We start from the raw sequence: 13,412 nt of genomic DNA, 5'->3' as shown, positions 1-13,412 counted from the left end.
CAAAAGTAAAATCACTAGCACTCCCGACACAAAAACAGAATTCAAAGAGAAAAAAAACTATTCAAATTGTCAAATTTATGTGAGCGCGAAAAAAATCCGTCCTAACCTACACACTTCGATCCATCAGTCAGTCCAAATTTCCTTAAGTTGTACACATACCTGGTAACTGCGTTGAATACAAGATTGAGCCTTTTTTTCATTTTCTCTAGAAACTAGACCAAAAAGAATATCACCATAGTCTAACAATGGTATAAAAAGAGATTTGGCCAATTTTGCACGAATATGTTGTGGACTACAGTGTCTTAACAAAGCAAGTGAATGTAGAGTTCCACAAACTTTGCTACATAAAAAATTGATTTGACGATTCCAATTCAAATCTAAATTTTTTAAAACATCAGCGTAATCAATGGAATCATCTCCAATTGTTACTAATGGAGTCTCAGGTAGATAGGTGCGTATTGTACGGAAAATAATACGTTGGGTCGAAAGATTTACTGAAATCCAAAAGAACCATGACCGTAATCATTTTACTGTCTAGAGCTTCTCTAATATCATTTTCAATTTTCGTTAATGCAGTGATAGCACTACATGTTTTACGGTAGCCTGATTGCAGAGGACACAATAAGTTATTACAGGTAAGATAAAGATTTAACTGTTTTGAGATAATGGATTCAAACACTTTCGAGAGAGCGCATAGTATGCTTATCGGACGATAGTCATTATCGGTAGCAGGATTTTCAATTTTACCTATTGGTATAATCCTTGCTATTTTCCTATCTACGGGTAACACAGAAGTAGTAATACAACATTTAAAAATATCGGTAATGTACGGTAGAGCTACACATAAAGATAACTTCAAAATGTGTAGTGGAATTGAGTCATTGCCGACTGCTTCGCAATCTGCAGACACGAATTCTGCAAGAATATTGTTATTAGACAAACATTCAAAAAAAAATTTGATGTTGCTCCAACGGCATTTTCGTTTTCATGACAAGTAGAAGGAGTACAATGTGACCCAAAATAATTATTAAACGTTTCGGCGGTTACATCACCGCCGCCCATATTGCTGCTAGTTTGTTTAATACCAAGTCGCTTTATATTCTTCCATAATTGTTTAGCCGAAAAATCGATGTTAAGTTGTGAAGAAAAATATTCCCTTTTCGTTCGTTTCACTTCACGGTTAGCTAGATTACGAAGTTTAGTAAAATTGTTCCATTTCCTACAATCATTTCTATCTCGTTTCCAACATTCATACGCATCACATCGGTTTTTGAAAATACGCTCAATATGTGTAGTAATCCATGGATTATTAGGATCTCTCACCGTTTTCTTCTTTAAAGGGGCATGACGATTGAGAGTTTCGAAGAAAAGTTCGTTAAAACAGCGAAGCTTATCGTTTACATTTGCACAGCAAAAAATACGATCAAAAGCACAATCATGCAGAAAGACAGTGAATTCAGGTTTTCAATGAATTTCGTGCATTTATTCGAATTCTGGGCTATCAAGTTAATATTGAAATCACCCATTAGAAGAATATTGGGCTCAGTAGATGATAGTTCTGGAATATTGGCGAAAATACGACTTAACCTTTCCGTCCCCAACGTCTGTTTTAAGGGCTTTCAAAGAATCTTAACTGCTGTAAAAATCGCATTTCATGACCGATTCTTTCGCAACAAGTTGCATTCCATCCGAATGGATCCCAATTTTTGATTTATACTATAATTATATTCTAAGCTATCCACAGTACGGTTCCAGAATTATTCCAGATCCCATTGGGGTCAGTTGCCCCCGGAATAAGTGGGCATTTACAATTTTAAGTCAAAACAGGTCGTGCGACACCTCAAACTTCATGATTTCACAAAGCAATGATGCAAATGCTATTTTTGGGGTTCCTGGCGCACTCGGACTCAATCTGGCCACATCGGTCACAATCCGGGGACCTACGGAATGGCCATTTTCTAAATTGATTCAAAATAGGTCGTGCGACACCTCAAACTTCATGATTTCACAAAGCAATGATGAGAATGATATTTTTAGGGTTCCTGGCCCACTCGGATTCAATCCGACCACATCGGTCATAATCCAGGGACCCAGGAATTCCACCGAAAATTTATACAGAAATTATACCGTAAATGAAATCAACAATGGAATTTTCGGAGGAATTCCTAGATTAATTCCCAAAGAAATCCTGAAAGAATTCCGGTGGAAACTTCAAGATTTCTACTGGGACATCCTTCAGGAGTTTTTCTGGAAATTCCTCCTGGAGTTCCTCCGGGAATTCCACCGGCAGTTCCTCAAAGAGTTCCTGCAGGATTTTCTCCGAGAATTATTTCGGTAGTTCTATCGGCAGATCCTACGGGGGTACCTCTACCGGGAATTTCTCTAGAATTTCCTCCGAGAATTCATTCAAGCTTTCTTTCTGGAATTCAGTTAGGCTTCTCCAGGAATTTATCCAGCTTTCCCACGCTCGGTGTGCAAAAATCAATCGGTCGCTGTATTGTTTGACACTAGATGGAGGAAAACTCACTGTCGAAAAGGCCTTTTCCCTCCCTCTCCCAGGAACGTCAGTGGGCTTTCCTCCAGCTAGTGTCAAACAGTACAGTGACCAATTGATTTTTACACACCGATAAGCCGCCATTACCGAGCGTGGAAAGCTGGATATAGAAAACCCTCCAGAAGCTCCACCGAGAATTTCTCTGGGAGCTCCTGAAGGTAATCTCCGGGAGGTCCTCCGATGATGATGATGATGATCCAGCTCAGCTACATACCCCTACTCCTCAGCTAGACGAGATTTGTGTATAAGATGAATTATCCAAGATTTTTTTCGAGCATTCTTCTGGTAGTTTCACTGGCAGTTCCTCCAGGTCTTCATTTGAAAATTCTACCGGGAGTTTTTTCAGAAATTCCTCCGGAAGTTATTTCAAGAATTCTTCCGGGAGTTCCACCAGTAGCTTTTCCAGGAAATCATGCAGGCTTTTCTCAGGAAATCATTAAGTCCTTCTTCAGAAATTTAGCTGGAAATTCCTCCCAAAGTTCTTCCAATAGTTTCTCTGGAAGTCCCTCTAGGAATTCTGCTAGGAGTTCCTATTGAAATTCCCCCGGGAGCTCTTTCGGCAGTTACTACGAGAATTCCTCCGGGAGATCCACTGGCAGTTTCTATGAGCATTCCTCCGGAAGTTTCTACGGCAGTTCCCCCCAGTGTTCCTCTAAAAAGGAACTCCTGGAGTAATTTCCGGAGGAACTCCTGGAGGAATTTCCTAAATAACTACAGGAAGAATTTCTAGGGTAACTCTCGTAAAAACTCTTCGATGAACTCCCAAATGAACTTCCGTAAGAATTCCAGGAGGAACTCCTGGAAGAGTTCTCAAAAGATCTCCCAGAGCAACTCCCAGAGAAATTCTCCGAGGAACTTCTGGAGGATTTTGTAAATATATTCTAAAAAAAGCCTGAATGAATTCCCGGAGGAGCTACTGCTGGAACTCCCGGGTAAATTTTCAGAGGAACAGTCGTTGGAATACCCGGAGTTGAATTTCTAGAGGAACTTCCGAAATCCCATTTCTTGTGAAATTCCTGCCATATATCCTCCAGGAATTCCCTGTGAAGTTCCTGGAAGGATTCCCGGAGGAGCTCTTGGAAAAACTCCTGGAGGAGGTCCCACAAGCACTTCCGGAAGAATTCTCACAAGGAAGTCCTGAACTAATTCTTGGAGAAGTTCATGAAGGAATTTCTGGATAAACATCTGAAGAAATTCCCGGAAAAATACCAGGAGAAATTATTGCAGAAATTTACCAGATGAAATGCTGAAGAAATAACCGGATGAATTCCCGGGTGATTGTTCTGAAGAAATTCTTGGAAGAACTCTTTAAAGATATCTTGGAGGAACTCTCAAATTAATATCCAGAATTTTCTGGAGTGAATTTGTAGTGAAGTCCGGAAAGCATTCCAAGACAATTCCGCGGAAAAATTTCGGGAGAAATTCCTGAAGGAATTCCTGGAGAAGTACCTGAAGCATTTCCCGGAAAAATACCTGGAAGAATTTCCGAGGAAATATATGGACGAATTCCTGGATAAATTTCTAAAAATTTCACTATTAAATTTATGGAGGTATTACCGGAAAAAGTCCTGAAAGTTATCCTGGAGGAATTAAAGGAAGAGTTCCTGAAGGAATGGTACAATTTTCAATAAGTCCGTCCAGCTATAGATATTATGGCACGTAACTTTGAGAAGATGGAGGAAGCCTACATCAGACTGAAGAGGGAAGCTAAGCGGATCGGACTAGTCATCAACACGTCGAAGACGAAGTACATGATAGGAAGAGGTTCTAGAGAAGACAATGTGAGACACCCACCGCGAGTTGACATCGGTGAAATTCGGAGACGCATAGTGGCTGGAAATCGTACGTACTTTGGACTCCGCAAGACGCTCCGATCGAATATAGTTCGCCGCCGTACCAAACTGACAATCTATAAAACGCTCATTACATCGGTAGTCCCCTACGGACACGAGGGCTGGACGATGCTCGTGGAGGACCAACGCGCACTCGGGGTTTTCGAAAGGAAAGTGCTGCGTACCATGTATGGTGGGGTGCAGATGGCGGACGGTACGTGGAGGAAGCGATTGAACCACGAGTTGTATCAGCTGTTGGGAGAACCATCCATCGTTCACACCGCGAAAATCGGACGACTGCAGTGGGGCGGGCACGTACCCAGAATGTCGAACAATAACCCGGAGAAAATGGTTCTCGACAACGATCCGACGGGCACAAGAAGGCGAGGTGCGCAGCGGGCAAAGTGAATCGATCAGGTGGAAGATGACTTGCGGACCCTCCGTAGACTGCGTGGTTGGCGACGTGTAGCCGTGGACCGAGCCGAATGGAGAAGACTATTATATACCGCACAGGCCACTTCGGCCTTAGTCTGAATAAATAATAATAATCCTGGAGGAATTCCCGGAGAAGTTCCTAGAAGAATTTCCGAAGGAATTTCTTATAGATTTACAAGTGAAATTATGAAGCGAAATCGGAGGATTTCCGTCATAAATTTCTGAAGAAACTTCTAAATTACTCCGGACAGTAATCCACAAGTTCCTCTGAACTAATCCTGGAGGAATGCCCGGAGAAGTTCCTAGAAGAATTTCCGAAGGAATTTCTTATAGATTTACAAGTGAAATTGTGGAGCGAATACGGAGGATTTCCATCATAAATTTCTGAAGAAACTTCTAGCGGAATTTCCGTTTGTATTCTTGAAGGAACTCCCGAATGTAATTAAATGCAGGAGACTTTTCTTGAAGAATAGCCAAAGAAATGTCTAGAAGGAAAAATTGGAGAAGAAAATTAATCTTCAAGGAATTTCCTCATGAATTTCCTAAAAAACTAATTTAGTGAGGGGTTTCTAGATAAGGAGAAATTACAATTACATGAGAAAGATTTTCGAACGATTTTCAGAGGAACTTGTGGATTACTTTCCGGAGTAATTTAGAAGTTCCCAGGGGAGCTTCTAGAAGGATTTCAAGGAGAATTTTTGCGCCCGAAACTTTTCGAATTGTTTTGCCCCAACCTGCCCACTCTGGCTAAGCCCTTGTATCATTCCCATCATTGCTTTGTAAAATCATGAAGTTTGAGGTGTCGCACGACCTATTTTGAATCAATTTAGAAAATGGCTATTCCGTTGGTCCCCGGATTGTGACCGATGTGGCCGGATTGAATCCGAGTGGGCCAGGAACCTCAAAAACATCATTCCCATCATTGCTTTGTAAAACCATGAAGTTTGAGGTGTCGCACGACCTATTTTGAATCAATTTAAAAAATTGGCCATTCCGTAGGTCCTCCGGGTTGTGGCCGGAATGGATCCGAGTGGGCCAAGAACCCTAAAAATATCATTTTCATTAATGCTTTGTAAAATCAAGAAGTTTGAGGTGTCGCACGACCTATTATGAATCAATACAGAAAATGGCCATTCCGTAGGTCCTCCGGATAGTGGCCGGAATGGATTCGAGAGGGCCAGGAACCCTAAAAATATCATTTTCATCATTGCTTTGTAAAAATCAAGAAGCTTAGGTGTCGCACGACCTATTTTAAATCAATTTAGAAAATTGGCCATTCCGTAGGTCCTCCGGGGTGTGGCCGGAATGGAACCGATTGGGCCAAGAACCTTAAAAATATCATTCTCATCATTGCTTTGTAAAAATCAAGAAGTTTGAGGTGTCGTACGACCTATTTTGAATCAATTTAGAAAATGGCCATTCCGTTGGTCCCCGGATCGGGACCGATGTGGCCGGATTGAATCCGAGTGGATCAGGAACCCTAAAAATATCATTCTCATCATTGCTTTGTAAAAATCAAGAAGTTTGAGGTGTCGTACGACCTATTTTGAATCAATTTAGAAAATGGCCATTCCGTAGGTTCCCGGATTGTGACCGATGTGGCCAGATTGAGTCCGAGTGGGCCAGGAACCTCAAAAATATCATTTGCATCATTGCTTTGTGAAATCATGAAGTTTGAGGTGTCACACGACCTATTTTAGCTTGATTTAGGAAATGGCCATTCCGTAGGTCCTCCGGATTGTGGCCGGAATGGATCCGAGTGGGCCAGGAACCCCAAAAATATCATTCCCACCATTGCTTTGTAAAATCATGAAGTTTGAGGTGTCGCACGACCTATTTTGAATCAATTTAGAAAATGGCCATTCCGTTGGTCCCCGGATTGGGACCGATGTGGCCGGATTGAATCCGAGTGGGTCAGGAACCCTAAAAATATCATTCCCATCATTGCTTTGTGAAATCATGAAGTTTGAGGTGTCGCACGACCTATTTTGAATCAATTTATAAAATGGCCATTCCGTAGGCCCCCGATTTTGACCGATGTGGCCAGATTGAGTCCAATGGGCCAGGAACCCTAAAAATATAATTTGCATCATTGCTTTGTGAAATCATGAAGTTTGAGGTGTCGCACGACCTGTTTTGACTTAAAATTGTAAATGGCCACTTATTCCGGGGAAACTGACCCCAACGGAATCTGGAATAATTCTAGAATCGTACTGTGGATAGCCTCGAAACTAGTAAAAATCAAAAATTGAGATCCATCCGGATAGAATGAAACTTGGTGTCAAAGAATCGTTCAAGAAATACGGTTTTAACAGCAGTTTCAAATTTTGAAAGCCCTTAAAAACAAACGTTAGGGACGGAAAGGTTAAACTTGATACATTTATATCAGGAGGCTTGTATATAACACCACACACCAGGTTCATGTGTTTCAATTTACCGAATAGAGAGCCAATCTAACTTTCATTTTCAGATTTGAAGATGATCGAATACTTCAAATTTTTCTTTAAATAGAAGGCCACACCACCGTCTCTTTTTTTTTTTCTTATGACGTCGATCAGATCTAACTATAGTGTATCCCGCAATCTCAGCAAACTTATTGGTGTTGGAAGATTTGATCCACGTTTCAGCAATTTCAAAAACATCTAATGTAGACATGGTTAACAATGACCGATAGTTTTCGATGTTGCCAATTAAACTACGGGCATTATGCAGCCCAATTTTAATAAAATTCCTGGAGTGTTTTTGTAGGAAGGATTTTAGCCTTTCATATTCAAAGTAGTGAAATTTGATATTTGAATCATGGATAGATTCTTGCAATTGTAGAACAGATGTGGAAACTGATTTTGTCAAAGAATTTGGATTGGTTGGTACAATGGTATTGACATTAGTAGGGATTATCATATCATAACTACATGGTTGGAGGAATTCTCGTTTTTTGCTTGAAACTCACGAATTTCAACGCCTTCAGGCCAGTAAAAGGGGTCACTTACTACTGGTACTAGATCTTCAGAAACTGACAGTTTGAACGAAACAAAAGAAAGTTTATTCAAATTTCTGAATCGCGGAACTAGCTTAACACATTTGAGTGAGGAGCTATCAATATTAATTGTATCACGTAGGTAATCGTGATGTGATGCAAAAAAGTTTCATAATTTCATGATTCATGGTTTCCCGTGTGCGAGGGCGGCTTCTGCTTACCACTTTCAATCGACAATTTTCCTGCTGGACGTTGTTGGATGAAGGACAAGCTGTTGACGTTGAAGGCATACTCATGTAGTCACTTGGGGCACAATTTTTGTTTGAAGACGTCCCTTGCATTGTGTCAATAGAGTTGCTCATAGGACCATTGATTGTGGCAGAACTAGTTGGATTCTTAGCTCCGGAAGGAACAGTGGCATAGGAGTTGGATGCAGTAGAGACATTTGAAGTGGTGGTGTCCGAGATAGAAGCAGCATAGGCAAAACTGTGAAGGCGGGAGCGATGGTCGCGGCAGTAGTAATGGCGGTGGTGGCGATGACGGAATTAACGGCGGTGGCGATGACGGGAGTAGCGGTGACGGAGGCCATTTCGACTGAAGAGTGGGGCCTTGGGACGATGTTACTTGGGCACGATACGTTTGTAGCAGAGATAGATGTGGGACATCCAACACGGCGTTGAGCAGAGTTTACTTCCGCTTCAACTTCAGCCATTGAATTGTTAGCAGCATTCGAACGAAGTGAAATGTCCAGATTGTATCTATCAATACTATTGTAGAATTCTGTTGTGTCGTGATTTGTTGTTCCGGTAGCAGCAAATTGTTGCAGCCTCGATGAAAAACTGGAGTCGCGTCGAATAGAAGGAGAAGGAGGAGATGGATAGTAAGTTGTTCAGCGTCTTCAAATTTTCTCCGAATTGGCCAATCCTTAGATCCATTGAATCGACACGTAGCAGTAGATCACGCATAGTTTTGATGATGATCGCTTCTCTGTCCATGATACTTGGCCGAACCAGAGTCCTGCGCGTCGATTAAAGTGTTTCGGCTTTCGACACCACCGAACGCACCCAGACACAGTACTCTATTCGGCTGACCAGCACCACCCTAAGATGTGAGATAATGAACTAATTTGCCCTTGCTGAAGCTTTAATCAAACTAGAGCCTGCACGTCGATTATAGTGTCTCGGTTTTCGAGACCACCGAGCACGCTACTCACGCTTCAGTCTTGACAAAATCAAAACACTGTTATTTTATCTTGTCCAACGTTTCGGTCCGTTTGGGTCCTTCCTCAGGGACTGTGGTTCTGCTGAACTATTGATTATCACGTTATTATAAAACAGAAATCCTGACCTCGTGACAATCAATGTTTCAGCAGAACCACAGTTGAGGATAAACCTGTAAGAATTGGTTAAAATTAAATTAAATAAAAAAATGCTTAATTAAAAATAATTACAAAGTTCAAATAAATACTTTTAGAGTCCCTGAGGAAGGCCCCAAACGAACCGAAACGTTGAACAAGATTAAATAACAGTATTTTGCAAATGGAAATGCTAATATCATCTTCCAAGACGTACATGTTCATGATAGAATTAGACGCGAAAGTATAGAATTGAGTTCCGTTAGGATACGGTAGGCATGAAAATGTTTTTATTAGAAGTCGATTTGAAAGCAAGTGGAGGGCAATATTTGTAATGGTAGAAATCTCACGACCTTCCTCCCGTATGAAGGGGGAGGGAAGAATATCTGTGCGGAAGCTGATATATCTCCATTGGCAAAAGGAAGGTGGTTTGATTTGCTCATATGCCATCGCGTGCGGAAGGATTTTCTATCGACGAGTACTGTCTCCAAATTTCTAATATGACATCAGCATCTAGTCGAATAGGATCGAAATAGGGCTCACGTAGAAGTAACACACACACACAAAATCATTAATTTAGTGAACAGTATTTTGATTTTGTCAAGACTGAGAAGCCATCTCTGAAGTATTAAATTACAATCGAAAATAATAGTTTTTCAAATGTTGGTCTATTTGACACGGAATTTCTAATAGTGCTAACTTGAACCGTGGTAGATCTTTCGCCCATGATTCCCGCCATGGACTGCGCTACTCATTTATTTCTAATGAGTGATAAAAGTTGAAAGAGATGTTGTAGTGTGCGATCAGCGAAATGATCCTGCATTAATCACAAAAATCCAGCTTATCGATGTAATACCTAAAAGACATTATTTTCAATAAAAGTTATGAATATCAATTTAAAAAAAATATTTAATAAACAATGATGATAGTATATCATTATCAAAACATTGCTAAGCCGGTAGACATAATAATTTATGCAACCCATGACGAATTCAATGTCTGAAAGCTCTAACCATCAACGCTCTGCGCCACGATGCTTTAACCATTAACAATCTGAGAATATGAACCATATTTTAATTACATAACCCCATACAGCGATCGTACCCCGCTCTTCCCCACAGGGACGACGACTCTATTCACACCAATTCGATCTCGTCTGGCCGATGCGACACGGTCGCGGGGGTGATGTTGGTCCTTTCTGCGTCGTAGAATATGGAGCGTATGTTTATTACTGACAGAACGTTCCTACCCCCATCTGTCTGGACGGAACGGTTGCAGGGCGCCACCTTCTGCAGAATAAAGTGCCCACGTATCCAACGTTCAGCTACTGAGAAAAGCTTCTATACGAATGCGGGGAACAATTGCAAGTGCATGTGATTTCCTTGCCATCACAGTCAACGGTACAGAAAAGACTCTGACGGATGCTTACATCGCTCAGTGGTTTTGCATCGTTCCGCGTACTTTAGGTGGTAGTAGCATTGCACGAGTAGACGACATAAATACTGTAAACTTTGGTAAAATATGTTTAGTCCATTTCGGATGAATATGAACGTTTGTCTGGAGACGATTGTCTGCTGCAGATTACGATTCACGTACATAAAAATTCACAATGCAAAGAACAATCTTAAAAACAGCTTGATGATTGGTTCCTTCTTCGAGATCGAGAGTGTGTTTAAAGTATCACTGATCATATTTAAAATTGAATATGTGAATTAAGATAAGATTTCAATTCATACTTTTAAAATATGATTCCTAGAGATTGTGATATACAAATGCAAAAAATACGCAAACAATTAATGTTATAAAAACGAACATGATTTTTAATTTCTCTTTTAGCATTTTTCATATAACGTATTATTGACATGATAAACAATATTAAATATGTTCACAAAAACATATTGAGTTCTGGTTGCACACGGTTTTATTCCTTCTTTGGAAAACATATCATAGTCCCAACTATCAGTCTCTCGATGAGGCATTATCAATATTGTTGTCGTAGAGGTGAACCACTTTAGTATACTGCAAAATCAAATAATAAACATGTTGGAACAAATATAAACAAGTATTACAACACTGATTTTATCACATAAAATTTTTCATTCAAGACACTACATTCTATTGTATTTATAATTAATAAATGAAATAAATTAATTAACGATACATACCTTATCACAGTTAGAGAACTTCATAATTTTGTTGTAAAACACTTCATATAAATGATATACTCCTGGAGCATTACATGTTTCAATCCTTTCTTTAACACATTCTTTAGATTTTTCCGCTTCACTAAGAATAAAATCAAAAACATTTCATTATAAGAAATTGAAATACCACGCAATTACTCACTGGCACTCGTCTTCACCATATCGCAACAAGGAAACAAATTGGGTTTCATTCGAAAGTCTACACTCCTCGGCAATCTCTTTGAGTTGAGCTACACAAGCCATGAACTCTGGTTTCTGAATCTCTGTAAAAGAATTTGAACTTTATTTTGTTCACCAACGTCATACTCCACTGATGTACCAAACATAAACTGTCCGTCGTTTTCGCAAAGCAGCTCAACGACTCCATATGCAACAGCTTTGTAAACCGGAACCATCTTCTCCTCTTCTTCTCCAGTACATTTGGATATTCCTTCGAAAACGCCATCCAAACAGCTGACCGATTCGTTGAACTTCGGACAATATCTGCAAAATGTCCCAAAATGTAGATTTACTTTTATAAAAACTGCTGCAAGGCGAAACTAACTTATCGAAAAACTCCTTCCGTGATGTTTCCGTTAGTGTTGACGCATCCAGTTTCATCTGAGGAAGATCGATACGATCAAACAGACAGGTTCTGGCTTCCGAGATAGCGGGTAACGTTTCCCGGTAGCCTTCATCCGAACCGCTCATGTTGATACACAGCTGCTTGTATCTCAGCAAAACTTCCATCATCTGTTCCGTGGAAGGACGAGCTAGTGAAACTGATGTTTGAAAAAAAATGTTATTTTTAACGAACGGAGATAATGAATTGATTAACGCCATTACCTCCAATGACTGCAGCTACTGTAAAAACTACGAGCAATCTGAAGACACCCATGATAAGGCGTAGAATAGAATATGACTTGTACGAGAGATCACGAGCAAATGAATCGAATAGGAATGGTTTGTAATTTATATATTACTTACTTGGGGAAATATTGATAGACGTACTTGTTTGTTTACAATACTCAATATATTTTGTTTTACCTACCATGCTGATCGATTGAGAAATTTCCGAAGCTGTATTTCAAAGAAAGAATACGTATTAATCAGATGAAATCTCAGCCTTACTAACTTATCAATGTATATGGAAGTGAAACAGAAAAAAAAATCTTAGATTATTGAATCATTAGATTTTGAGATAAGAAGTTTATTAGGTATTGGTTTGTATTTTTATTGTTTTTTGGTACGCATGATCGATTCGTGTGATCGAATATAATTCCGTCTAAACAGAGACGGAGCTCTAATGATTAATTTTATCAAATAGAATATAAGACAACGCAAAGTTTGGCAATGCAGAGATCAATGACTCATTTTAATTGAAATAAAACCAAACTGTCCATTTTTTTAAAACAACTGTGAAGGTTAATTTTTCCCACGTTTGCATAAAATACTACGTTCGTTAAAAGTATTTTGTTGTAAACAAGAAAAGAGGCGAAAGTTTTAAATATTATGATTACAGACCGTCCGACAATCTCTTGAAATAAAATTAAATGAAATATCATCTGTTAGATATGTTTGACTGTTGAATAGGCGAATATCAGGCAGATTTGTGACGGCCGATCAACGACAGATCAGATGTTTATCCTGCGGATGGTCCTTGATAACAACGGGCAGACTCATCATCTGTTCATTTACTTCAAAGCACCGTACGATGCAGTGAAAAGAAATCAGCTGTAGCAGATAATGTCTGAACATGGATTTCCGACGAATCTGATTAGGCTGATACGTGAAAGGATGGATTGCTCAAAAGCAAGTATTCGGATTGCAGACGAAGTGTCAGCTTCGTTTGTGGTAGTAGTTAGATGGATTGAAACAGGGAGATGGACTTTAGAATTTATTTTTCAACATTCGAGGGCGCGATTAGGATATCTGGCGGAGAAACTGCACTATCATCACACTGTCGCATATGCTCCTGAGCTTTTCGGGCGATATCGACCTCATTGGAATTGCAGACGGAAACAAAATTTCTTCTGTATAAAACTCTGATTCTACCAGTGGCCTTTTACGGATATGA

General features: G+C 39.9%; 1 protein-coding gene across 1 annotated transcript; it reads right to left on the bottom strand.

The window, feature by feature from the left end:
- Positions 1-10,953: 10,953 nt before the first annotated feature.
- Positions 10,954-12,328, bottom strand: LOC134224186 (27 kDa glycoprotein-like). The gene is made up of 6 exons (XM_062703473.1): positions 12,182-12,328; positions 11,901-12,117; positions 11,676-11,839; positions 11,499-11,619; positions 11,318-11,438; positions 10,954-11,171 (listed from the first exon to the last, which is right to left on the bottom strand). The coding sequence occupies exons 1-6, from the start codon at positions 12,231-12,233 to the stop codon at positions 11,112-11,114; spliced, it is 735 nt and encodes a 244-aa protein (XP_062559457.1). The 5' UTR covers positions 12,234-12,328; the 3' UTR covers positions 10,954-11,111.
- Between the last annotated feature and the right edge of the window lie 1,084 nt (positions 12,329-13,412).

This window comes from Armigeres subalbatus, chromosome 3 (genome assembly GCF_024139115.2).
Source record: "Armigeres subalbatus isolate Guangzhou_Male chromosome 3, GZ_Asu_2, whole genome shotgun sequence".
NCBI lineage: Eukaryota > Metazoa > Arthropoda > Insecta > Diptera > Culicidae > Armigeres > Armigeres subalbatus.
Note: the sequence above shows the minus strand (reverse complement) of the source record. Positions and strands in the feature narration are given on the sequence as shown.

Coding starts and splice junctions, on each gene's coding strand:
- LOC134224186 (XM_062703473.1), bottom strand. CDS start 12,233: ATGGGTGTCTTCAGATTGCTCGTAGTTTTTACAGTAGCTGCAGTCATT. Junction 12,118..12,181: donor AGTAGCTGCAGTCATTGGAG/GTAATGGCGTTA, acceptor TTCAAACATCAG/TTTCACTAGCTCGTCCTTCC. Junction 11,620..11,675: donor CGACGGACAGTTTATGTTTG/GTACATCAGTGG, acceptor ATTCTTTTACAG/AGATTCAGAAACCAGAGTTC.